Here is a 27,868-nt window from a genome sequence, read left to right on the forward strand (position 1 = left end):
TTAGTCAAATGTTGACTTCTTTTAGAAATTAGAATTCAATTATTTGTTTGGAGGGGGAAGCATAACCATGAGATTCTCCTTTCCTCACTGCCACCTGAAAACTGTTCCTAAATATATTTTGTTGGGAGTAAAATCAGTATTTTTTCATTATTATTTTACTTCCAAGGAATTATATGTAGGATTCGGCTCCCACCAGTATCCTGCAAGAGTCCTTGGGTAAGTGGATATATATAATGGTGCAGAAATAAACTGGCTAGCACATTTGCAAAGCTAAGCAGGGTCTGGTATGGTTTCAAATTGGATTGGAGAGTGTGTGTTGAGATTTGGGGGTTGGATTCCCTTCTAGCTCTATGATTCAGTGACTCCATATATATTCATTATAATTCTGCTTGATCCCGTATAAAGGCATAATAATAATATGAATGCCACAATGAATGCCAACAGGGAAATATAGGAGTTTAATTTGTTGTTGTTGCTGTTGTTGTTGTTTAAAAACTTATGCTATTTTAAAGGTCCCTGTGGTTTAACAAAGCTGCCAAAGGACCCATGCCGTTTCTAAATATTTACACATTTGTCTATAACAAAGGAAGGTGCATCTGCTATTAGCAGCAGCGTGGAGGAGGCGAGGAGTCTCAGTATCCTGTTCAATGAGTCCCAGCTGGAGACGCCAGAGAAACCCAGCTGGCTGAGTGAGTTCTTTACACATCGCGCCCCTAGTATTTATCCCTCGCCTCGCAGCTGCAATAGGCACCAAGTGCACGGCAGCAAGCGATGGTTTTGCTGCTTTCTTCCCGGACCTCCAAGCCAGGCGATTGCCAAAGTCTGGCAGAGCCGCCTGAGCAGAGCATCCTCCGGGAGCTCCTTGCAAGCGGTGAGCATTTGGTCCAAGGAAGCGGCGGGGAGTAAAAGCGGGGGCTGGGTGGAGGTGGGGCTGGGAGAGATGCTTGGGTCGAGTTGGGTGCCTGCTTGGAACAAGCAGCGCCCCAGAGGAGTCTGTTGGGAGCGATAAGGATCTGGCGTGACGTCAGAGAGGAGTCTGGTAAGTGGAGCTGCCCAGAGGCGCTGGGAGCTCTTTCGAGTTCTGCTGGAGAGGACGAGGCAGCGTTTCGCTGAGGCGGAGGGCAGCAGGCAAGCAGCGGCGAGCTCGGGGGACCGCGGCTGGGGAAGCCTTTGCCCGAACAGGAGGGTAAGCGAAGCCCCTGGCGCGCGGGGAGGGAATTTAGGCGGGAAAAGGGAGCAGGCGTGAGAAAAGGCGGGAAAAAAGTGAGGGCGAGCGGCGCGCCCAGAGGGAGAGGCGTGGGGTGGGTCTGGGAGTGGGGGGCGCTCACGTGGAGAAGTGAGGGGGGCGGGCAGGAGAAAGGGGTCGCGAATGTGAGGCATACTTGGGAGGGAAACGTCGAGATTTAGGCCTTGCAAAGCAGGGGTGGGGGAAGCTGTGCCCATGGCTGGACTGGAACACCCATCTCCCTCGACATTTATTTATTCATTGCCCTTATATCCCACCTTTTTCTCCGAGGAGCTCAAGGTGGCGCATGCGGTTCTCTTCCTCCTTTAATCCTCACAACAACCCTATGAGGCAGTGAGTGATCCAGGTTCACTCTGTAACCATTACGCCACACATGCTGGATGGGGTGGCTGATGGGTTTTGGAGTCCAATAGCATCTGTAGGGCTGCAGCTTCCCCACCCCTACTGTGTGGGATACTGAGATGGAAGCAGGGAAAGTATCTAGTTGGGCAATGAAGGTGACAAAATACTCAAATAAGTATTGAAAAAAGGGCAATAGAAGTGGTCTAGAAGCATTAATCCCAGTAACCTTGGTTGCTGTGGCTGGCTCAAAAACTCAAAAACACCTGTGGGTGCTTTGTAAATTGGCTGCTGTTTCTTGAAGTCCTTAAAGTAAGGGTGTTTACCGCACTAAGGTCAGACCTGAAATTGGGCGCGAGTGCTTCTGAGCATGCACAAAGAACATTTGGCTCACTGCTGGACTTTCAACGCATCTAGGTTTAGGAAGCTGCTTGTAAGTTAGAGAGAGTGGCTTCCAAGCTGGTTTAATTGTTGGCAGTTTTATTTCAGCACTTTGTAGGAGAGGACAGTGGAGGAAAACAGGGAGCACAAAGGTAGTGCTCTGAAAGTGCGTGCTGAGTTCACTTTATGTGTCTTGTTGTGTAACACAAGCTGTTTTTTGGACAGTGCCAAAGATACATTCAGATTCTGATGAATGGAGATTTCAGTCATCTACTGTGCGCCCACTATGTGGCTGGTTCAAAACTAAGGCTTTCTTAGTTAGCAGGACACACAATAAATCCATGTAATGAACGTCTACCCAAATGCAATTGCAGAAAAAGAGCAACCAGTCTCTGATGCAAAAACTGCTTTGTCAGTGAGAAGGGAGTGTAATTGTTGGTCAGTGAGAGTGTATAGTGGGGTTTACATGCATTTGGTAGTTCTCACAATAATACCCCTTTGCCTTAATAGCATCCTTACTTTGTGTCCTTTGTGTGATGGACTTCTCTAACCTGTTGAATCAGACATGATTGTTGAACTACAATTTCCCCTGTTTGCAGGTTAGAAACAGGAGAGACATATTTTTTCTGAGAGGGGAATTTGAGGGATTGATCAAGGTGATGCAGGAGTCTCGCTTTGAGGCAAATTTGCCCCTTCCCCATTGTGCTGAGTATCTTGTCCTCACAGCCCAAGCTGCAGCAGTAATTTAGGGATCCCTGGTCTGGAGATTCAACTAGGGTTTTGGGAAGTCAAATGTTAGTAAATCATTATTCCTGTCTGATATCCTGTTTGTTTATGACCAAACTAGATTAAGCAGTGAAGAATTAGAACGTGAGCATTTTCTAATATGGGAATTGGAACAAAACATAATTCAGAGAGATGTGTTCAGTCTTCTTTGAATGTAGATTTTCTTTAAAAAATGTATATATTTGTAGCATTTGGAGTTCTAGATGTTTATGATTTGAAAGCTAAGCGGAAGATACATACTCATTGGATACTGCTGACCATTCATAGTGCTTTGAGAATATTCTAAATGAAGCTGAAGTGCTTGATGTTCTTTGCCTTGGGAAATATGTGTAGAGGGATTAATTAATACAGAAGTGGAAATGAAACCTGCTGGCTAGAGATATCTTCCATTTATACCAGTTCAGTTAATGCTCATACTGTATTTGAATGCATCTTTATTGCCCTTATTTTAATATGTTTGGGTGCTGGTGGACTTGCTAGTTCTATCTCCACCCTTCCCCACAACCCCTTTAAATCCTACATAATTGGATTTGGCACAGTTTATTTTTTGGTAGTTTTATGAAAAGGGCAAGTGGCTTTTGTATAGTAAATTAGAATGGTAATGCTGAAACCAATGATGAGAGCTTGGCTGGAATTATCATTTGTTTTCATAGTGATCACAGGAAAACATTGATTTACTTGGCTATTATAAGTAGGTCCCAAATGCAGAAGCGGCCTCATTGACCCCTCCCTATTATGCCCAGGAATGGAAGAGAAGCAAACATCTCTTACATTTCTGGTGGCAGATTGGAAATCGTGTTCTTCCTTAAGAAGGCTGCTTGAAAACAAAAGGGGATGATGCATTTAATTTTGGATTTGTATTAAAATATTATTTTTTATGTTTGTAGTATAAGCCATTACTCAAGGGAAACTAAACCATGGCTTGGGGTGAATTCGGTGTCCTCAGCTGGCTTAGAGAGAGTCGGCAATCCCGGAAACTAATCTTGTTGATTGTCTTCATTGCTCTGCTCTTGGACAACATGTTGCTTACTGTAGTTGGTACGTAGTTGTTTTTTATTCTTTCCTCTTGTTTTTTTAACAACCTTTAAAGAAGGCTAAAATGCTACAATTGCTATGAAAGTGCAATTGATTTCTTTGTAAACAAAGCTAGCCATTTGTTAGGACATATCCCTTAATCATTTAACATTTCCAGTTACAATTATAATAGTATTGCTTCTGTGGATATCTGCAGGAACCGTCAAATAATGCTTTGAATAAAAAAATTATTCATAAGACAAAAATAGCAATGTAATTTTTTTTTTTAAAATCTACAGTACTTTCCTTTGTGGTTTCACAAACCAAAATGACAGTGAGGATAGGACTTGAGATGTGTGTTTCCTTTTGATAGGTTCTTTTTCATCTTTGAGCTTATGAAACTATTTAGCTTTGCAAAGCTACAACATTTAGTCATCATAGATTATGAATATGGCCACAGATGGAATAAACTTGCACCACTGCTTGTATTTAATAAGAATTGGCCAGAGAAGTAAACACGACACCCACATTATTTGACTTCGGCAAGGTATAATCAATACCAAAATACTGTTAGGTTGGTATTCAACTTAGTTTTACTCAGAGTAGACTTACTAACATTACTAAACCCATAGTGAAATCTTCTTAAGCTGCCCCGCTCTTTTTTTTGCTGGTCAGCTTGTAGGGCCAAGTTTGAAGCAAGTGGTTACTATCTTGGAATAGCACAAGTTTCCTGCTTTGACTCAGCTGTGGTGAGCTAATTGCTCTGGGTTGTATGTGTATGCCATTACCGAGATGTTATCTTGTGTAATTAGGCGTCAAAAGGCGGGGAGGAATGCATCCACAGTGCTGTAAAGTGAGGAACCTGAGAAAGCAACATAAGAACATGATGCTTGCTGCAGTACATTGCTACCAAGATAAACCATTGTTTATCTTGCTGTCTGAATGTAGCCAATGAAAAGGCGTGAAAAATTTCTTTCCATGGCATTGAATAACAAATACTCTTATGCTCAGTAGTGGACAGCATGGTGGGTGAGTTGCTTCTGCTTGCTGGGAGGGACTAGGTTCCAGGATGCTCCTTGGCAGAATGAAGGCTCTCTTTAAATATAGACCCAAGTGTTTTAATTGTTGTTGCAACCAGTTAATAAAATGCTTAATCAGAAATTATGTGCTGTAGAAACTTTGAAGATTACTTTATACTTGTCCTTTAAGTTGGCCTCTTTTCTCAGTGGTTTAAATCCACCATGCTCTATACACAGTTTCTTCAGCATTTCAAAATATTGTGGAAGTCCATTTTACAAATTCCTTATTGCTGTGCAGTCTAGGTTTACCAAAATAAACTGAAATCCATAAATTATAGAGCTGATGCTCTTCTGTCTTGTTGTATCTCCCCCACTATAACACACACAAACACACATGAAACATTGAGTGTCAACCTGGATTTAATTCTATGTGTGTGATTGATGTTAAGGAGATTTGCTTTTAAAAAATAATAATCTGACATCTGTGGGTTTTCCCCCTAACTATAAACCTAGCTTTCCTTTCATTATTCAGACTGCCACTTCAACACAGTGAAATAATTTGGAATGGGACTGGCTTCAAAAATAGACTTTCCAAATGTTGCTAACCTTTGTAGTTGATTTATCATATCTTCATTTTCCTGTCTCAGTTGTCTAGATTTCCTAGCTGTTCCAGTTTATACGCCTGCCTTCTCGGTGCTTTGCATCTTCCTCCTCTCCCTGCTTGAAAGCACCATGTAACTGTTTGGGTAGTTATTTGAATAACACCCTTTTATGGCCGTTTGTGCTCTAACAGGAGCAATACAATGTGTCTGAGTGACACTCTGAAGTGTTTATTTTCCTGTGTGTTTGATGTTATATTCTTGCCAGAGTTGCTATTTTGTTCTGAAATTGAAAAGCAACCTTTTGCAAATTTGTTGCTGTATCACTTGGCCTTTCACATCTCGACAGAAAGGTTTCCTAAATAAATATAATTGTTGCCACAGTAAATCGATCCAGACATCTGCAAGTCATGATGCACGTAAATGACTGTTGATTTTGTCACTCATATTTCCTGATAAAACATGCTGCCTCACCTGCTTCTACTATTTTTAGTTCTCGTTTCCTTCCTTTCAATACAGTTAGGATGTAATTAGGATTTTAAATCGCATGCAGAAGTTTAATCTTACCTTTCAGAGTTTAGCTTTATCCTTCCTGCATTATATAAAAGGAACAAGGTACTAGTGGTGGAGAAGCCAATGTTATATGGGATTCTCCAGCTTTTTTATTGTCAGGAGCATGGGATCATGTAGGAGGCAGGGCCATGGTAAGTTGCTTCTCTGCCTCTTTGGTTACACTTTAAGTCTCTTTGAAACCAATAAAAAATAGCTGTGACTTCGCTCCCAATGAAATCAGTGGGACTTAATTGCAAGTCCTGCATTTTAGTCTGCCTATATCCTTTATTCTTTAATGTTCAAGCTTTGTGTAAAACAGTTTGAAGAATAAACAAACTTAATAATAAAATAAAGAACAATGAAAATAAAGAACTCTGGTAAAACGCCTGCAGAAGAGGAATATAGTGTTCCTGATAAAAGATACTGAATGAAACTTGTACTATAAGTATAAGCTCTCTAGATGTTTACTACAACTGGCTGCGGCTGATGGGAATTGTAAATAAAACAATTCTTAGCGTATTGGAACAATTCTTGTGATGTGCTGAAGACAATAGCAATTAGGTGACTTTCAGTATAAACATCTCTTGTTTATATTTTATTCCCCACTCTTGGAATAGTAGTGATTCTTTTGCCTTAGCAAATGAAATATATTCTTTTCACTGCGTTATGAAAGGGAAGGGTGTGCCTGGCATGCGTCACTTTCATTCTTGACTTTAAATGACTGGAAGCTTATATTGTAATCAGTGGCGTAGCGTGGGTTGTCAGCACCCGGGGCAAGGAAAGTAATTTGCGCCCCCTAACTCGTGGATTTGCACCCCCTAACCCTAACCCCCAGATGTTGCGCCCGATGCGGCCGGCACCCCCTGCACCCCCCACGCTACGCCACTGACTGCTGCCCAGATGACAGCCCCCCTCTCGGCCTCACTGATGAAGGTGTTCCAGGTGCCATCCAACCATGTTGGGGACTCCACTCGGTATTTGTGTAGTGTTTACTCCTGAGCCTTTTCTTCTCTCATAGAATCACAGAGCTGGAAGGGACCCAAGGGTCATCTAGCCCAACCCCCTCAATGCAGGAATCTCAGCTAAAGCATTCATGACAGGTGGCCAACCGACCTGTTTAAAAACCTCCAAGGAAGGAAACTCCACCACTGGGACATCTCTCCCAAGGCAGCAGATGTTTAGGATAAGAGTTTTCTTTCTCCTAGGTGGGCTGCCTTTCCAGGTGGACAAGCTCTTCTGCCCAACCAGAGGCTACTCAGGAGCAAACCACATGGAAGTTAGGGTCAATGTGGGGGGTCGGTGCCCCCTGGGACTGGTATGGCAGGAGGGAGACAAGCGGTAGGGGGGCGCCAGAGCCAAAGAGACTCCGCAGAACCAACTCAAACTAGTTTTGCCCTTCTCCGCTGAGTTCTCCGAGGGGGAAGGAAGACGCGGGCCGGCAGGCTGTAGCCGGCCGCCGGCGCCTGTCGAACCGGAGCCCCGATCGGTCCCGAGCATCGCGCCTCCTCCTGGACGGGCCCGCTCTCCTCCCGGCTTTGCTGCTCCACCTCCTCCTCCACCTCCTCCTCCCTGCTGCTGCTGCGCGGCTCTTTTCCCTCCCGCTTCCTCGAGGGGGGCCGGCCAAATGGAGACGACGATCCCTCACCCCAACCAAGCCTCGATTGCTTGTCCCTTCCCTCTGGACTTGCGCCCCCCCAAATGTTGCGCCCGGTGCGGCTCGCACCCCTGGCACCCCCCACGCTACGCCACTGATTGTAATTCAGATCAAAAGTACCATTGGAGTCTGTGGGGTATGCAGGTTAAAACTGCCCCACTTCTCTTTTCATCATAACTTACCCCATTGTATTTTGCAATAATGTATCGCCATGATGCTTATTTATATGCCACTGTTTCAAATTATACTCAAAGCAGTTAATCACAACAGTAAATAAAAAATAAATGTGTTCCACAAAAACAACAGATATATTAAATACATCTTTCAAAGTGTTTTATACCCACATTATCAAACCAACAAAGAAATTAATCTTATTATTATTAGCTACATATTTGCACTAAGGTGTCTCAAAGCAATTTACATAATAAAAATTGAATTACTAAATTTCCCTATTCATATGAAAAGCATTCAAATCTGTTTCATCAACTGTATGGGTCTTTCCCCTCTCCCTTGACCTGTCCTCTCATACATATAGTGCCTAAGAGCTGGATTACTGGTTGCTGGTGCTCAAGTCTATCCAGAAGTCCTTCCCCCACAATATTTGATAAATTGGCACTCTCTATTTGCCAAACATAGGATTTTTTCCCGGGAACTTTAGAGTTTAGTTTCCTTGCATTTTAGAGAAATGAACTTTGCATTGAAAATGGATGCCATGCAGAACTTTGTTGAGCCTTGTTGCAAATTCTCCTGACCATATGGAAACGAGTAGGGGAGAGGGGTTGAATTTCCATCATTTTAGAAAGTAGCGGCACCTATGTTTTCCCCAAAGATGGAGGTAAGATAGGAAGATGCCCAAGGTGTCAGTGTTTCAGTTTGCATGAGAACTTCCTGCACATTTTTGTAAGGAGCACAGCTTATGATTCAGTGATAACTTACATACTCTTCCATGATTTCTGGCAGTATGTACTGTATAACCTGAAAGCTTACATAATCTTCTTGTAATTTGATCCAGCAAAGGTATAACATTTATGTATGTTTTGATAGTGGTATTTGTATATTTCCCTATATAATATTTGTTCTGTTTGTTTTTTCAGTGCCAATTATTCCCAGTTACTTGTACAGCATTACACACCAAAAAAATGCAACAGAAATCCAAACTATTAGGCCGGAGACATCTACATTAAGCCTGAATAGTTTTCAAAGTATCTTCTCCTATTATGACAACTCCACAATGATTACTGGAAATCATTCTGAAGGGACAAGACCAGGAGATTTTTATCACGCTCGGACAGAGCAAATGGTGGTAAATATGACTAAGGCATCACCATCCTCTGACTGCCCCAAGGAAGACAAAGACCTGCTAAATGAAAATGTCCAAGTTGGTTTGTTGTTTGCTTCCAAAGCAACTGTGCAGCTGCTTACTAACCCTTTTATAGGGCCAATGACAAATAGGTATGCTCTATCTCTTACACACTAAAGTGGCATTTAATACTGATCTGCCAGTTTATATATCAGCATTTCAGAGAGAGGTTTGCCTTTTTCCTTTAATTATTTGCATTATGTGTATGTTTTCGTTGATTGCTCGCATTAATGGATTGCTCTTACCAAAATATATATCTGAATAGTAAATCTCCTCTAAGCCTGCAATATTTTTTAAATAACGGGCTTCTATTAGTTATGTTAAATAAATTTAACATCTCCTTCCTTCTGTATTCCTTGAATAGCACTTGTTTATGAAGGCTTTTGTAGAAAGAGGGAACCTCTTTTATACCAGGGTAAATACCAGCATGTGTGAATATAACACATAACAGTGGTTGTTATACTTGTAAATTTTTTGAAGATTGATTTTTGTCTTCAGAACTTTTCAATGTCATTTCATACAACTACAAAATATGAAATTATAAGATTGAAGAGCTTCTGAAGGTTTTGGATTTTTATATCTCAGAATAATATATATAATCTAAATCTAAATCTAAATCATGATGATGTTTGTAACCTATCCATCCGACTGGGTTGCGCTGGCCACTCTGGGCAGCTTCCAGCATATTCCAAAACGCAATAAAACAGTATCTCATACAAACAGGCCACCATCTTGCTTGGTTAATTAAAAACTAGTTGGAAGTCTGGGAGTGAGGGACCAAGACCCCCAATTTCAGCAGATGCCAATGTCCTCAGCCTAAGGGAATTTGTATCACAGGTCATAGGCTGGTCAACTCGGGAGCAGAAATTGGTTGCAGGCTGTGCAGCCATCTATTCTGCTAATGCCAATTGTGTTGCCACAGTAAGTTACTTTATGGATTGAGAGGCAATAGGCATGCTTGAGTGAGAAAAGCAGGTTTTTTTAAAGCACAAAAGCATATAACTGAAGAATGCACACTTAATGGATCACAGTTTAAACAGACTATATAAGGCATATTACTGATAGCTAAGCAGAGCTAAAAATCTATAATAGTGTATCTCATGCCCTTTCTGCTGCTGGGGAAATCCTTGCACTCACAGAACATTCATTCTCCATGTTGGATTCCACCCAGTGTCACAATCCTATGTTTCTGAACATCAAAGTCAAAAGCACAAAAAATAGGGGTAGAAGCAAAAGTTAACAACAATATTGTGATCCACTCCCACAGAGTGCTTAGCAACTGCTCCACCTACTGATTATGGTGGCATTTGCTGGTGATACATCCACATTAGCCATGCATGAAAGACACCAATAAACAAAGAGCAGTGAGTGGAATTCCAGGATGATGTTCCACTCACACATACTATCATACACAATGCACAATCATGTTATGAGGAAAAGGCCATAACATGTCTGTCAGAGCTTCAGTTGGCCCATTAATTAGGAGATCTGTATGTAATACCTTTATGGAACCATCATCTTCCTTTCCCAAGAAGGATTCAAGTCCTGATGCAATACCAAGGATCACCACAAAGACAGCATGAAGAACAATTGCATACATCACATTTGTATTGGTATCCATGTGAAGTTGTCCTGAAACAGAGAACACTAAAGATCTGGGATGAAAAGAACTATCAATCTGCCCTACTCCACTTTTCTTTTTGTTTTTTATACACACTATATTTAAAGCACATTCAAAGTGCATTCTTATCCTCAAATAATTCTGGGCACTGTTGTTTAAGTTGGTGGAAATGTAACTCATGGGGTCAGCTGCAATGCCCAGAATTATTTGATTGAAAATGTACTTTGAATGTACTTCCCTGCTATAGTGTGTACACAAATTTAGTCTGGCAGCCAGATCCACAGAACATGTGGGGTTTGCTCATCATATGTATGCATGTTCTTCCATGTTGTGAAACTGCCCAGACTGCTGATGATTGCAAATGGAAAAGGGCACATGGCTCTTGCACCATTTAATAGTTGTTTAGAAGATACAATTTCAACAGGTGTTGCTTGAATGACAAGCTGTGCCTGCCTCTACTCAACTTCCGTCTTCTACACAACTATTAAAGGTGAAGAAGTCCTATCTTCTCTTTCACCTGGCTACTCTATGTGCAGACAGAACTCTTGGAACATTGAATCTGTGTTTAATTTTTATAATACTATTTTACTTTTTAAATGTATCTTTGTAGAAGAGATTTCAAAATATTAAGCTGTTTAGAAGTGCTTTTAAGTAAATATGATGCAAGTGAAACAGATTGTTAGTGTTTCTGCAGATGGAAAATGTGTGATAGGTAAAGGGACCCATGACTGTTAGGTCCAGTCATGGACAACTCTGGGGTTGTGGTGCTCATCTCGCTTTACTGGCCAAGGGAGCCGGCATACAGCTTCCGGGTCATGTGGCCAGCATGACTAAGCCACTTCTGGAAAACCAGAGCAGTGCACAGAAACGGCGTTTACCTTCCTGCCGGAGCAGTACCTATTTATCTACTTGCACTTTGACGTGCTTTCAAACTGCTAGGTTGGCAGGAGCAGGGACTGAACAACGAGAGCTCACCCTGTTGCGGGGATTCGAACCGCCAACCTGCTGATCGGCAAGCCCTAGGTTCTGTGGTTTAGACCACAGTGCCACCCGCATATGATAGGTGTATCACAGATAGAGTTTTGGAACAATGTGGTATCTGAGCTGCAAAGCTGGCTTTCACTTATAGACCACTTGGAGGATTGTATCGTGTAACAGCTGTGCAGCTAACTGTGCACAAATAATAGCACTGTGCTATTACCTTGTGCTAATACCATGTGGTATAATAAAGCAGAATTAGACAATTGTAGCAAGTATATTATTTTTCCACATTATTTCATTGCAAGAAAATAAATCTATAAATGGTTTAACGTTTAAACCATTCTTTTTAATGAACATTCTCATTACCAGTCAGTTCTGTGATACTGGATCCATCTTTTCACACAGTCTTGGCAATTTATACATACACTGCTAGTCACTGCCTGCTTTCTATCAGCCTAACAATGCACACTTTTCTGGAGATCAATACTTTCTTTTAGCTGGAGACATACCTTTTTAAACATGGTGGATTCTGAGCTGCTCCACTTTTGCCCCTCCTGAACTACAAACTCAGCATTGTATCAGAGCATTATGAAGAGAAGTGTGCTGATCCAAAGCCTCCAATCTACCAGAATAATTGGTTGCTTAGGGTGGAAGTAGCCATTACCCAAAACAGATGCTGCCAAGAAATTAACCAAGCTAGTGTGGTGCACTGGTTAATGTGTTGGACTAGGACTTGGGAGATCACCATTCATATCCCAGCTCAGCCATAAAGCTTACTGGGTGACCTTGGTCCTATCATAAGGTTGTTGTGAGGATGAAAGGTACATCATATAGTGCATCTTAGAGGAAAGGTGGGATATACATTTAATATAATAGATAAAATGAAATCTAAACATAATTTTCTGCCTCTTGTTCCACAATATATGACAGTTGTGGTTGGCATGGTGGGGCCAAGATACTTACTTGATCTTGAAGGTCTGCTGCTTGCCAGGCAAGGTTGGCACAGTGCAAATGCACCAGCAGAGTCAATTTGGTGCTCCTGCTGGTGCACTTGTACTGCAACGCCTTTCTCAGTGCCTCATCCCACCCTGCCTCTCCTAGTAAGCAGGGGTGACTTGCCTACTGGGAGATCAGGTAAGTGTCTCTACACCTTGACACCATCTGCTAGAAATGTGTGCTGCCCTGCCCTGTTGACAACTAGTGGCATTTAGGACCTAGCGAATGGTCCGATAGCACCTGATGCTTTAGTATTTGTTACAGCTAAATAGTAAGGCCCAACGGAGAGACCACAGAGAGGTCCATGTAACTGAATTTTCTAAAGCAGCTTTCTAGTGAAATAAGTCTTTTAATGTATGCTAAGATGCAGGAAAGCATAAACATCAAGCCAAAATATTGTGTTTTGTTTTCCAGAATAGGCTATCAGATTCCCATGTTTGCTGGCTTCTGCATCATGTTTGTCTCAACAATTAGTAAGTGCTTTTCCTCCGCTGCCTATGTCACCAAAAATTATTTTATTATATACTGGAGATGGAGGGGTGGACGGATAGGAAATACACAAATGGGGACACTAGTTTAAAGCATGCATGAGTGTACTGAGAAACTTCCCTGCTTATATTGTTCCATAACAGTATAGTATGGACATGATCATTCTTTGCTTCAGTTTGGGGGCTGTTGCTTGGTGCCTAAAATATTTGCTTTCCTTGTCCAGTCCAAAATGTTGAATCAGCAGCACTATTTACAACCCAACACAGTCAGTGGGAAGAGAAGGCTGGCATTGCCACTTTGCCTGCCTTCCTTTGCTAGTTTACAAGCAGCCGCAAAATAATTAAAGAGGAAACTCTATGCTCTTCTACTCATCCATCTGAATGTTTCCTTGTGCTGTATCCATGTTCTCATGGAGGCTTGACGTTAGCTTGGCTCTTCCCGTGCTATTTTCAGCAAAGCACTTCTGCTGGCAAGTGTGAACTGTATCTGGTTTGGGACACTTCCTGTGGTGTTTTTTATGGCAAATGCATTGTGAAATGCCTTTACAAGATCCTGGATCAATCTAGTTCAGTTTAATACAGTTGTGTTCTGTCTTTTCCACAGTGTTTGCCTTTTCAGAAAGCTATAAGTTACTTTTTATAGCAAGATCTCTTCAAGGAGTCGGATCTTCTTGTTCTTCTGTAGCTGGTAGGTATTCATATGCACTACATGATATAGATTGGTGGTTGCTAGATCTGTCATTTTGAGCAACCAACATATTCTTGACTCTGTCGTTTTAGCTAAGTATTTATTTAGTTAAAATAATTTTTACTTTTCATTTACCGTACTTCCTCTATTTAATCAGATAAATTTTCTCCATCTAGCTTTTTGCTGTTTACAGATGAGCCGAAATGGTCTAATGACCCCATTATTGTTGCTTTTTAGAAGAATTCTTGCATCATTTTCTTTTGCTTTCAAAGTTTTAAAATTCAGTTTTATAGGTCAGATGATATTAATATATTGTGTGAGGTAGGACACATTTTACTGCAGGTCGTCTTGGCTCTTGGGATTCCTTTTCCTTCTCATTTGGGTGGTCTATTTTCAACAAGCTTGCTAAGTTTAGCTTTTTTGTGAACAAATGAAGCATGTTCTTGTGCTTCATATGCACCTTGCTATTCATATCACTGTGTGATTTCCTGCCTGATTTTCACACTGAGAACAATCATCAGTACTGACTTGTCCTTTTTCGTTTACTGCTTATGCAGGTATGGGTATGCTGGCCAGTGTGTATACTGATGATGAAGAAAGAGGCAATGCAATGGGGATTGCCTTGGGAGGCATGGCTATGGGGGTATTAGGTTAGTATGAGGAAATTCATTGAAAAAGAATGTGTGGTTTCCAAAAAGAAAAAAAGGTCTATCTCTTTCATACACTGATGCCTTTATGTACCTACACTGCAATAAATGCATGTTTTAAAATGTTCTAATCAACAGCGGCTAATGGGGGTGGTGGGGGTGATGGAGGAGGCAGTCCCTATCCCAGCAGGGGTAGTGCTGCTGCCATCAGGACACCACTGCCTTTGCCTTCTTGTGAGTGACTGCTGTTTCTAACAAATTAGTATGAGTTTCCATATTGGTACAGATTGGAGAAGATATACCTGTGGCGCTGTGTAATCTTAATTATTTCTGCTGTATATCATTTAATTGAGTTATTTGCCTCAGGGTTGTTCCTTTCTGCTAAGTGTCAAATATTTCCGTTATTAATATACAGGTATCTCTTTGTCCTTCCTCTGTTTCATAAACTCATTTTAGTGGCATAGCTAAAATATGCTAGAACAAGATCTGCTTGTTCAGTGCCACTTCCCCTCTCTCCTCTTCTGTGCCCCTGGAGGAGGGTTGTGTGAACTCCCAAAACAGGTTTGGTGGAGGAGGGTGGAATACAGTCGTATCTTGGTTGTTGAATGCCCTGGAACTCAGACATTTTGGCTCCTGAACGATCAAAACCCAGAAGTGGCTGTTCCAGTTTTCAAACGTTCTTTTGGAAACCAAACGTACGACAGGGTTTCTACAGCTTCTGATTGGTTGTAGGTGCTTTCTGCAGCCAATCAGAAGCCGTGCTTTGGAAGTCGAACGGACTTCCGGAATGGATTCCATTCAACTTCCAAGGTACAACTGTAGTCCTGTTGCATGAGTGGACCTCATTCATTGTGTACATACCCCACTTAGAACTATGTTGAATTCCACCCTAAGAAATGTGTAAATGACTTTTTTTTTTTTGTAGTGGGACCGCCTTTTGGAAGTGTAATGTATGAATTTGTTGGGAAGACAGCACCTTTCCTGGTGTTAGCAGCATTGGCTCTTTTAGATGGTGGTAAGCAAAATTCCCATATCTATGACATGACCAATAGCTTTGAATTGTGACATTGTCACCTACATTTATTTTTGAAAAATACCCCAACATTATGATTTCTTTTCCTGCAGCAATACAATTGCTAATTCTGCAACCATCCAGGATACAACCAGAAGTAAGTAGTTCAACAATTGTTTTTTTTTTAAATGCTGGTATTACACTTTCCCTAAAACTGGGGTTATTTATCTGTTGATAGAGTCAGAAAGGAGCATCGCTGCTGACACTCTTGAGGGATCCATACATCATAATTGCTGCAGGTATTTGCAGTTATTGCACACTTGCATTTATTTGTTGTTGTCATTTCTGATCTGTATTTGGTAGTCTGTTGGAAGGATCACTTAGTCCGACTAAGGAAGGATCACTTGAGCTGCACGCACCAGCATGCAGCTTGTGCACATTATGGTTAAAACTAAAATGTGAGCAAACAGCCAGTGTTGTTTTCAGGTATTCAGTTGTGATAGAAGGACAAATCTACTACCTTGTGCTCATAGACATATGAGTTTTTCAGGTGGAGATTATAGTGGAAAGATTACATTAGACATAACATTTTATCTTTGTAAGAACAGTGCTGAACTATTGCTTCTTGCCCTCAGGATCACAGCACTAGTGAGACCACAATATTGTTTTAGGGATTCTTCATACAGAGTCTAATGCAACTTGGCATATTTGAACAAAGAATGACAGCAGTGGTCATTTTTTTGCTGAACTGTGTTACAAGAGGAGAGCCTTTTCCCCAGGAGAAATAATTTATCTGTGATTTAAAACAAATTAGACTTGAATTTTAAAGATAACAAGCCCCTTTACCTGTAAATGGCTGCAGAATGAGTCTGTTGTATTTTTTTATTGTGATCAAAAGGGTATAAACATGTTTTGAAGGTACATTCAGCACTGAATGTGCTGTTCGACAAAGTGGAGTGGCAGTTTGTAGATTCAGGGCTTCTTTACATAAGACAAACATCCTAGATTTCCAGGTAGGAAAAATTGCATGAACATAGTGTGTGCATGATGATTCCACACTGCCTGATTTGTCACATGTACATATTGTAATCCAGAATGATGGATTAACTATGCCAGCTCCAGCTTATCAACCTCAAATCTGCTCCAGAGAGTTGGTGGGACCCCAATAACAGATTTAGGAGACGCATGAGGGGGAGCATGTTCCATTGCAAATGAGCTGACAGAAAGTTCACAGTAGTACTACATTGAATACAACTGAAAGTCTTCGGTGTTCTTCTTTTATTCTGCTTCAAGTACCTGAGGAATAGGTTTTTAACAAATCTGTGTCCAACAAAGTAAACTGTTTCTGAACAAAATTAGAAGTATATTTTCAGATTAATTATTTTGTTACAACCGGAGCATGTGAACCAAGTGCAATAGAATTATTGGCAAATCTCCTATTGATAACTGTGTTGCTCCTACTAGAGTTCACTTTCACAGTATCATCACACGCTGAAATATTTTGTCTTTCTACTCTGAAATGCAATAGGGAAATCTTTTGGGGTTTTTTTTTGGGGGGGGGATAACTGGACTATATATGAAATTACGGATTAAATGACTTTCCTCCCACACTAGTAATTTAGAAGTAATCAGTGTTGTATTATTTGACAAGCAAGTCTTCAAAAGACGTTTTGTTTCTGTAAGTGTTGCTTTTTCGAGCTGTTGATTGGAATTTAAGTGAAACAATTCCAGCAATTTGTTTTCCATCTCTTTTCAAGGATCAATATGTTTTTCAAATATGGCAATTGCTATGCTGGAACCAGCTTTGCCCATCTGGATGATGGAGACAATGTGTTCGAGAAAATGGCAACTCGGTAAAGTGTTTTCTTTCATTTATTGTATTTCTGATCCTGAGAATGTTTGTGATTGCCATCTCAGATCATATGACAAATGGTAACATTTTTTTAAAAAAATCTGTCTCTAGACAATTGAGTGAATACTGTAGATTGCTGGTATGCCATTATATAGTTTATATTGCACATAATCAAGGGACACTTTGGTACCTATTTATTGGGGAGGCAGTGGAAGGCAGGAGTGCCTGGCGTGCTCTGGTCCATGGGGTCATGAAGAGTTGGACATGACTAAACGAGTAAACAACAACAACATCCTGATTTCAATGAGAGGTTATATGATGCTGTCATTGAGCATTCATTTTGGTTGGTTTGTTATGCATTGTTGCATCAAGCAATTGTTACTCTACACAAAATGTTCCCTACCCTTTTATATCTGTGTGTCTTTCTCCCTTCCTTTCCCTAAGTAACTCCTTTACATTCCACCTGTTTTTCAGCACACCCTACCCCTGATTGTGTCAGCTTTCTGTGTGCACTGAGCTACTTTAGTGTTTGTTCCAAAGGGTTTTTTTTTTTTTTTTTTTTTGTACTTCTGTAAATCTCTAGATATCCTGTTCTTGTGCACGAGTGATATGGTTTTGGCTACAGAAAGGTGAACCGCTGAAGTCTTTTGAGTTTGGTGTTGGTATATACGGTATTTTACATTTATCATAACTCAAGTTCAGTATAGGAAAAGAGAATATACGTGATCAAAGTTATTACATATGCATCCTGTCTTTTCTCCAAGAAGCTCAGGGCAATGTGTTGGGAGTTTTACCCACTTCATCCTTATAAATAACCTGTTGTTTTCTGGGGGTGAGGAAGGAGAGGGGCTGAGCCTCACTGCCATTACATGATGACATGGGACCTCATTGCTGTCCCACCTCCAGGCTGTCAGATGTTTGCCTGCCTTCTGCCCCCCACCCCTTCATTCTGGCTGGAATGAGCAGCAGGGCTGCAGATGCAATTTGTTCCCTCTGTCTGAATAAATTCTGCCCCTGTCCAGGTCTGGATTGCAGCCTTGGATTGTAATACTCTTAATCTTAATTCAGCTCCTTTTAATACAGTTTATTATTGTGTTTAATTTGGAAGCTACCTTTCTTTTGTTTTATATACATACACACTACTTCACTTATGCATGGATACTGGTGTCCGATAGCAAGTATTATTTTTTAAATATAACAATGGTCTAAATTTGATGGATAATCTTGCTAGATCAAACAAAAGGCTTGAAACAAACCGGATATTAATTTTTTTTGGTTCAGGCTGAAGACCTTCATTAGATATGTTCTAATCAAAACTGCTGTGTCTGAACTTATTGCTTTTCCCAGTTCTTCACTGAAACCAGTGTTGATAAGATAACCTGTTCATATTTTTCAGGCGTTGCTTTTATTCCTGCCAGTGTCTCTTATCTGATTGGAACTAATATTTTTGGGGTCCTTGCACACAAAATGGGACGGTATGCTGAATTTAAACATTATCTAATTCCTTAACACAGTTGTACAGTATTTTCTATTATTACAGTGTTCCTTCAGGGAGTTGCATTATGAGAAACAAACTGCAGCTTTCATAATAAATAAATTAACCTGCTGCTTTATTTTAAAGTTAATATTTTAGTAGTAATTGTAGTAGAAATGCTGATGTAAAACACATGTTTAGTGCCTACATTTCTTGGTGTCTAAAATATAATGTTTCTTCTTTCATAGGTGGCTTTGTGCTCTAATTGGGATGGTAATAGTGGGAATAAGCATTTTGTGTGTGAGTAAAAGCTGATAGAAAATTCTGTTATTTCTATAATTTCTATAATTTACTGATGGTTCTATCCTTTTGGTGTGGGTATTTGTAGATGTAAATTGGGGAAGGGTATTTGGGATTCAGTGATGACACAAACTTTCTTCAATCTTAATTTGAATGTAATCCCCTGAAGGGTGCTATAGCATTCGTACTTTCTTGGTTTCATGCGTGAGAATATGGAGAAGAGAGCTGCGGGAAGATTGTATTATATTTGTTTTTTATCTGGGCTGTCTTTATTTGTTGTTGCACACAGTCTCCTCATTTACAGCAGTGTCACTGTGGCTGATTAGCTTCTTTTAACTTGAACCTAAACTGTTATGGGTTATTAGATGTTTCATGTTTGATGCTAGTAGGGAGCAATCATATGCAGCTTGGGAGGCCAGCTGAAGGGCCCTAATGAACTGTGGACCTCTGTGGGTGGGTGGAATGAATGGTGTGGCATGGTGTCCCTGGTGTGGCAGGAAAAAGCTGCCAGTGGTGGGGCCAGGATCAGGACACATTTGGGGAGTGCCACGTGAGGCTGTGAATCTTCAGGATCCAATTCCCTCTTGTTTCCCCAAAATCCCACTTTTAAAATGCTTGACTAAACTAGTCCAAAGCTGGAGCTGGCATAGTTAATTCCCTTCCATTGCCCATAATTTGAAGAGTGCAGGAAAAGAATACCCTGGCCACTGCACCCTTCTTCTTGCACCCTGCCCTTTGATCGTTGTATGTCAGAACTTACTGACTACAGAGCATAATAATAATAATAATAATAATAATAATAATAATTTATTATTTATGCCCCACCCATCTGGCTGGGTTTCTCCAGCCACTCTGGGTGGCTTACAGAATCTATAAAACATAATAAAGCATTAAACATTAAAAACTTCCCAATACAGGGCTGCCTTCAGGTGTCTTCTAAAAGTTGTATAGTTCTATTATCTCCTTGACACCTGAAGGAAGGGTGTTCCACAGGGAGGGCGCCACTACCGAGAAGGCCCTCTGCCTGGTTCCCTGTAACTTCACTTTTTGCAGTGAGGGAACCAGCAGAAGATCCTTAGAGGAGGACTTCAGTGTCTGGGCTGAGTGATGGGGGTGGAGATGCTCCTTCGGGTATACTGGACCGAGTCCGTTTAGGGCTTTAAAGGTTAGCACCAACACTTTGAATTGTGCTCAGAAATGCACTGGGAGCCAATGAAGATCCTTTAGGACCGGTGTTATATGGTCCTGCTGGCTACTCCCAGTCACTAGTCTAGCTGCCGCATTCTGGATTAGTTGTAATTTCTGAGTCACCTTCTTTTTTAAAAAATATTATTTTTATTCAAATTTTCCAATACAAAATTTATACAATTCATACATCTTTTTTATATCCATTCTCTTTTTGACTTCCCTCAACTTGGCTGAAACTCCTTCCCTTCTTAATTTCTTACACATTTCTAAAACCTCACTTCCATTATTTTTATAAATTAAGTCTTATTTTGCTCACTTTCTAACATTTCTTCTTACAGAGCTTCATTAAAACTTACAAGCGTTATTTGATTATCACTTAGTTTATGCATATACTCTGTAAACTTTTCCCAATCTTCAATAAATCTCTGATCTTGTCGATTTCGGATCCTTCCCATCAGTCTATCAAGTTCTGCATAGTCCGTCATCTTCATTCTCCATTCGTCTAGTGTAGGTAACTCCTCTTGCTTCCATTTCTGTGCCATCAGTATTCTTGCTGCAGTCACTGAATATAAAAATAGCTTCCTTTCTTTTTTATTTATCTCATTCCCTGTAATACCAAGTAGGAACGCTTCTGGTTTCTTAACAAAAGTGTATTTAAACATTTTCTTCAATTCATTATATATCATTTCCCAAAAGCCTCTTACTTTCTTACATTCCCACCACATATGATAAAATGTACCCTCTTTTTCTTTACATTTCCAACATTTGTTACATCCTTTATACATCCTTGCTAACTTTACTGGTGTTGCATACCATCGATACATCATTTTCATCACATTTTCTTTTATTGTTGTACATGCAGTGAATCTTAAACCTTCTTTCCATAATTTCTCCCAATCCTCCATCTGTATGTTATATCCAAAATCTTTGGCCCAGTCAATCATAACCGATTTGACCTCTTCATCCTTTGTATGCCATTCTAATAATATCTTATACATTTTAGCCAAAACTTTAGAATCACTATTTAGTATTTCTTTCTGGAATTTCGACTCTTTATCCTCAAAGCCTCTTAATCTCAGATCTTTTTTAAACGTTTCATTGTAATGCAGCCAATCATTAATATATTCCTTAACTACCTCAAACGACTTCAACTTCCATTTACCTTCTGTTTTTATTATTAAATTCTGATATGTTGCCCATCCCCCTTTCATATTGATTTTTTTCACACTCAACGCCTCTAATGGTGACAACCAATACGGAGTTTTAACTTCCAACAAGTTTTTATACCTTTCCCAAACCTCTATCAAAGACCTTCTTATGGTGTGGTTTTTGAAACCTTTATGTACTCGCTTTTTATCATACCATAAATAAGCATGCCACCCAAATCTATTGTCAAAACCTTCTAAATCTAACAAATCAGTGTTTTCTAATTTCACCCATTCCTTCAACCAGCAGAGGCAAGATGCTTCATAATATAATTTCAGGTCTGGCAGAGTGAAGCCTCCTCTTTCTTTCGCATCAGTCAATAACTTAAACTTTATTCTCGGCTTCTTACCCTGCCAAATAAACCTTGAAATTTCTCTTTGCCAATTTTATAGATAGCTGCCCCCCTGATTGCTGGAACAGTTTGAAACAGGAATAACATCTTTGGTAGCACGTTCATTTTTATTATTGCAATTCTTCCCCAAAGAAAATCCCGCATTCTGGATTAGTTGTAATTTCTGAGTCACCTTCAAAGGTAGTCTCACATAGAGCACTTTACAGTAGTTCAAGTGGGAGATAACCAGAGCATGCACTACTCTGGCAAGACAGTCTGTGAGTAGGTAGGGTCTCAGCCAGTGTACGAGGAGGAGCTGGTAGACAGCTGCCCTGGATATAAGATCGTGATTAGGGATCCCCTCAATATTTGAAGACTTAGTGAGCTACTGGTATGTGAAGAGTTTTCATGAGGGTAAGCAAGAGAGAGATTGCAAATATAATTGTTCAGTGAAAGCAGTACAATAAACATTAGCAGAAATCTAACAGATCAGAAAGCCAATAGATCAGATTAAAACTAATAGATCAGATGAAAGAAACACTCACCAGTAATTAAATGAAGGTCTTATGATACAATCTAGTAAGCAGCTTGATGTTTGATTTTGAATGTTTGCTTTTCTTTTTTCAGGTGCCACTTGCTAGAAATATATATGGACTCATAGCACCAAATTTTGGGGTTGGTTTTGCCATTGGTAAGGAAAACACAAAATGCTTGTGTCTGTTTTTTGATGTATTCTAATTTTTTGTGAGTAGCTCAGAGAATGTATGTTATTGAGTACAAATACTAAGTAAGTGAATCTGTAGCTGGGAATTTGATTTATTGGTTGAAAGTATGACTTCAAAGTTATATACAGGATCACATTTGAATGTTATCCTAATAGGCATGGGCATAGCCAATGGGGGTGGGGTGGGGAGCTGCCCACCTAGATCAAGTAAAACAATAGAAATAACAAACCAATCACATCGGTTCTGCCCCCCAACAAAGACCTGCCCTCCCCCACAAAAATCCTGGCTCCACGCATGCTAATAGGGTTAAAAAGAATCTGCACTTTAATATATTTATTAATAGATAGGACTCAGTTTAGATTTCTCTAGATGGGGTGAATGTCCACCTGTGTGATAATTGGGGAGTAGTAGTCCTGCCAGGTGTGCATTCATGTTCTCGCATTTCAAGTAAGGGCTGGTGCATATGCACCAGGCTAGTGACTGATGGGAGAAGGGAAGGAAGGGGAAAGTGCTCTGTTAATTTATGGGGATTGCCTCCCATGCTCTGCTGTGTTCTAGATTTTAATGATTATGTTGCAGCATGTCATCCTAAACAGTAAGGCCCATAAGCAGACTTTCATGTGTGGCTTTACTTACCAAACTCCGTATGGATGTATGTGCTTAAAAAATCAAGGGAAGCTCTCTAGACTATGGAAGTGTTGGTCCTTTCTGAATTGGGCCTGCTTGTGTGCATTTCCTAAGAGATGGTTGCTTTTGGGGGGATGGTGGCTCTGAATCCAGAACCCTTCCCAGCTTCCACCGCTAATGGGTGATCAGCACTGCCAAAGCTGACTTTATCTGCCACTCACACTTAGCAGTGGGTGTGGCCCACAGCTACAGGTGAATAATTCTGTCTTGGGCTTTAGCTTCGGGGGGGGGGGGGGTCAGAGATCTTAAAATTCTTTGTAATTTATATGACATAAATTTTCAGAAGGTTTTTTTAATGTAAATTCCCTACTGTTCCTTTCCTTTCAAGAGCAGTTTATGTATTGCTTGAAATGCAAAAGGTGAACAGATTCAGGTTTATTTAAGTAATTCAACCAGGTATATTAGCAATCTCATCTTATTTCAAGCAAGTGTGTTAGACAGTGCTGAGAGTAGTAAAGTCATGTAAGTGTCTTTATTATACAGTGCAGGAGTTGATAAGTGATGAAACAATTAGATATTTAGAAATTTAGCTTCTTTTGAAGGTATTAAAAGTTCCCTGAATATCATTTTTTTCCAATTCTGGAGAAAAGGGTCAGAGGGCTGTGCAAGATTATAATTGTATAAGGTTTTGTGAAGAGGGTGGTTTTGCATTTGCTGGCAGATCTTGTGTTTAGGACAATGGCACCATCTTAAAATGAAAAAAACCCATACATTCAATAATGGTATAAGGAAAATTGAACACAATATATTGGCCATAAAAATGAGCAATTATCTCACTATTAACTGTTTTTTCATATATTCATGCTTTAAAATAACTTTTCTAAACTGTGGAAAGAGGAAAAATGAAAGGTCTTTCTCAAAATAGCATTTGTTTTCTCCCTATCTTATAACCAGGGATGGTGGATTCTTCGATGATGCCTATTATGGGTTACCTTGTTGATCTGCGCCATGTTTCAGTCTATGGAAGTGTCTATGCAATTGCAGATGTTGCATTTTGTATGGGATTTGCTTTAGGTAAGAGCTGAATTTGCTTCTTGAAATGCATCTAACAGTACCAAAAGGATATTACAAAGGCCTTGGAGCAAATGCTGGCAGTGCCAGCTGCCTGGTAGGCTGCAACAATAGTGGAATTGCTGCATAGAATATGCAGGTGATAAGACAGAAGAAGAAGAAGAAGAAGAAGAGGCTGTAGTCATGCTGTTCAGTCTCCACACTATTGGGGTAAATATCTACCCAAGTCTCTGTTAAGACAAGGCAATTGCATTGAAAACTCCATCAGCTAGACTCTCTTCTGAACTGATCAATAAGAGTGTTCTGCTTACATACAGAGATAACAGCTTTTTACAGGGATGACTAAGTTGTCACAACCTGGTCAGTAAGGAACAGCAAGAAACTAGCTAGGCTTAAGTCAAAACCCCTGACATTCCATTCATCTACATTCATTTTCTCTCCCACCTTCACACTTACTCAGTGGCGTAGCATGGGGGGTGCAGGGGGGGCCGGCCGCACCAGGCGCAACATCTGGGGGGGGGGGCGCTTGTACTCGCAGCTCTCTGCCCCTACCTGGCTCACTCACTCTCTCTCACTGCAGTGCTGGCTGTGCGAATCCGATCCGAGCCGCCGGGTCGCCGCCCACTGTGGAGGGGGTGTGTGCCAGGCGTGCGGTGCGGTGAGAGAGCGAGTGACTATTGGGTTAGGGGGCGCAAATTACTTGCCTTGCCCCGGGTGCTGACAACCCACGCTACGCCACTGCACTTACTTTCTGTTTACTCTCCAAGAGGGATGTGGCCTTAAGATCTTAGCTGGCCCAGGCCTACTATAGGCCCAGGCCCTTGCAGACTTCAGACCCATACATTCTGCTTCCACAGATTACAAAAAAAGAGAGGTCTCATGAACTTGTATTAATTTGTGGCTACTGGTGGGGGGTAGGGAGAACAGAGGGAAGGCAGAATGCCTTCCATTTCTGCAATTATGGGAACTGTTGTCAAGCCTTTTGCTTGGTAATGAAACAAAAGCACTGAACTAGTGGGTAGTTTTAAAATCCATGTTGAATTTGTACTATTTTCACTGGCTTTAAAAGGCATTTAAAAAATCAATAATTTTCCAACACACAAGTTTTCAAGCATACTGTATATTTGTTAATTCTGCTCATACAGTATATTATGTTAGGTCTTATTTTTTCTTGCTCACAGATTCTTTTAGGCTATTTCTTGTTTTTCTTATGTATGTACCCTAAGACTTTTTTTTTTTTTTAAAAAAAAATGTGTTTCCCAAAGGTCCATCTGCTGGTGGTGCTATTGCAAAGGCAATTGGATTCCCATGGCTCATGACCATTATAGGAATCATTGACATCCTCTTCGCTCCTCTGTGTTTGTTTTTGCGCAGCCCTCCTGCCAAGGAAGAAAAAATGGTAAGCACAAACTTTTTCTTGTTTTGCTGTATTTGAATTCTGATATATTTTAGTACATAAGCAAATAGAGAAACGAACTATTTTGTAATGTTCTATTTCATTAGCTGAAATCAGTATTTTGTATTGGTTTGCACAAGACAAAAAAAATAAATTACAAGGCTGGCTTATCTTTGGAAACCAGCAGTAACAAAGTTACTGTATTTTGGGTGAAGTTTGAATTAACAGTGCATGTTAGACATCTGGTTTTCTTCGATGTGTGAATTCAAGTAACTGTGAAGAGTTCACATGGAAGGGTATTTGAGACTAACACCTTCTCTGAACCCTCATGCTAACAAATTGTGTCAAAAACCTGAGGCAACTTTAGGAACAGTGGAATGTCTTGAAGAACCTTCAGGTATCTGATTTCAGTGTGAGAGCCCTCAGGGTTGCTGCAGTTCATGCACAGAAGCTAGGAGATACTTGGTTCCAATTCTAAGCCATCTGTTGCTGAAAGCAAAAAAATGCTGAACAGATATACTAATGCACAGCTCTGTTCTTTTTCAGGCAATACTTATGGACCATAACTGTCACTATAAAACCAAAATGTATACGCAGAACAACATCCAGTCACATCCAATAGGCGATAATGAAGAAGAATCAGAGAGTGATGAGTAATTTCTGAAAGCCATATCAAGTAGTTTAATGTATACAAGTGTTTCCTGTGGAACATCTCATCAAGACGTTTTAGTTGTACTGTACTTTTAATGGTAAAATAGTAAACAAGAAAAAGCCAAAGGTAGCTTTATTTATTCCCCTGATTATGAAGCAGATTACCCACTGCCTTATAAAAGGAGAAGGGAAGCTTTTATAGGAGTTTGCTACAGTGTCAAGAATTTGTGCATTTGACATTATGCACTATATTTTTGGTTAAATTAGTAGTGTAAATCTAAATCGAGATCTATGCCTTTAAAATGTCCATTCATTAACACTTTGCTTATTCCACCATTTTCTCTATTTGACTGATCAGCAGCAGAGAGTGCCTGAAACTAACAATGATAAATTATCCGAATGTACACTATATAAAGAAATGAAAATGTTGCATTTGTCAAATAGCTTTCCTTGAAACCATGAAATAGAATACATAATTCCCCTAATTATATGCATTTCCCTATTATTCCTAGAGGAAAAAATCATTGAAAAATAAAATATGGAAATTGTGAAGGATACATTTAATTGAACTCCTTATTTGGATCATCTCTAACTACTATTATCAGTTAGTAGGCACTACACCAAAAATGGCTGTATATTTTGCTTGCCAACACATTTGTGCAACTTAGGTGGAAAAAATCTATCTGTATAGAAATATTGATTCACAGTGCATTATATGATTTAAATTTTAGACAAGTGTTACTAGGTGCACACCATAAATTAAATCCAAATTGTGTCAGACACTTACAGATGCAGAATACTTGCAGATGGACAATCCCTCCCATATAACACAAGATAAGACAGTTTAGACAAATATATGACACTAGAAGCAAGACTGGTCGATGTCTGAACAGTTTCACCTAGTCGATTTGAAACTTCTCAACAATTCGGATGAAATTGTTTTTTCTTTCTTTATTTTTATTTCTTAAAGCTTTATTTTGATTTTTAATTAAGAGAGTTGCACGACACAAATGTCTCCTGGGGGACCTGTGTGTCTGCCCAAATAATATAAATCTAAGAGCTATCAATTAGGTAGTCAAATTTTCACTCTTGGCTGGCCCTCGGGCATGAGGAGACTACAGAACCACAGCCTTAGAAAGTATTCCTGCTCTGGGCAGAGTAACTTGCAGCAAGGGGATATGGAGAGACGAGGACTGTGTAGATTGCTATATGGGAGGAATGTAATACCCCTGCCTCTTCTAATTGATAGGCAACTCAGCAGTCCATTGAGCCCTACAACAGTGTTGTCCTTCATTTGGACCTGAGCTCATGAAAAGATGTGTGGTGCCCTTAGTTGTGAAAATAGAATTCCAACAAATGATAGACCATTATCAATATCAAATATTTAGTGTCATGTACTTGTCATGCTGTTTGTAAAACATGATCTCTGTGCCTTCTTTCATTTATCAACAGATGGTTTGTGTCTTAAAGCAGACACTTTGTTTACATATTTTTGTAAGTGTATATATTGGTCAAAATTAGAGATGCTGTAGATTAATTATTGTTGTTAATTATGCAGAAAAGTAACAACTTGGAATGTTATCATTTCTTGGAAAACCCCCAAAATAAACGGTGGACAATTTGATGTTGTTTTGCTACAAGTGGTGTACAGATTAGTAGAATGA

The 27,868-nt window shown here is 40.1% G+C and overlaps 1 protein-coding gene across 4 annotated transcripts; it reads left to right on the top strand.

The window, feature by feature from the left end:
* The first annotated feature begins 817 nt into the window (after nucleotides 1-817).
* Nucleotides 818-27,825, top strand: SLC18A2 (solute carrier family 18 member A2). Of its 4 annotated transcripts, none has more exons than XM_083441164.1 (16): nucleotides 818-1,039; nucleotides 3,640-3,790; nucleotides 8,685-9,042; nucleotides 12,963-13,021; nucleotides 13,641-13,724; nucleotides 14,282-14,374; nucleotides 15,297-15,386; nucleotides 15,497-15,540; nucleotides 15,622-15,682; nucleotides 17,141-17,236; nucleotides 18,632-18,710; nucleotides 18,958-19,009; nucleotides 22,362-22,425; nucleotides 24,041-24,160; nucleotides 25,423-25,556; nucleotides 26,100-27,825. In XM_083441164.1, exons 2-16 carry the CDS (start codon nucleotides 3,670-3,672, stop codon nucleotides 26,208-26,210), a joined length of 1,566 nt encoding a protein of 521 aa, XP_083297290.1. In that variant the 5' UTR covers nucleotides 818-1,039; nucleotides 3,640-3,669; the 3' UTR covers nucleotides 26,211-27,825. The 4 variants fall into 4 exon arrangements, with proteins under 4 accessions (XP_083297290.1, XP_083297289.1, XP_083297291.1 ...); XM_083441163.1 differs by having other exon boundaries at nucleotides 1,027-1,186; XM_083441165.1 differs by lacking the exon at nucleotides 818-1,039 and adding an exon at nucleotides 1,250-1,301.
* Nucleotides 27,826-27,868: the final 43 nt, after the last annotated feature.

Source organism: Podarcis tiliguerta, assembly GCF_965153285.1.
Source record: "Podarcis tiliguerta genome assembly, chromosome: 5".
In the NCBI taxonomy this organism is placed as follows: Eukaryota; Metazoa; Chordata; class Lepidosauria; order Squamata; family Lacertidae; genus Podarcis; species Podarcis tiliguerta.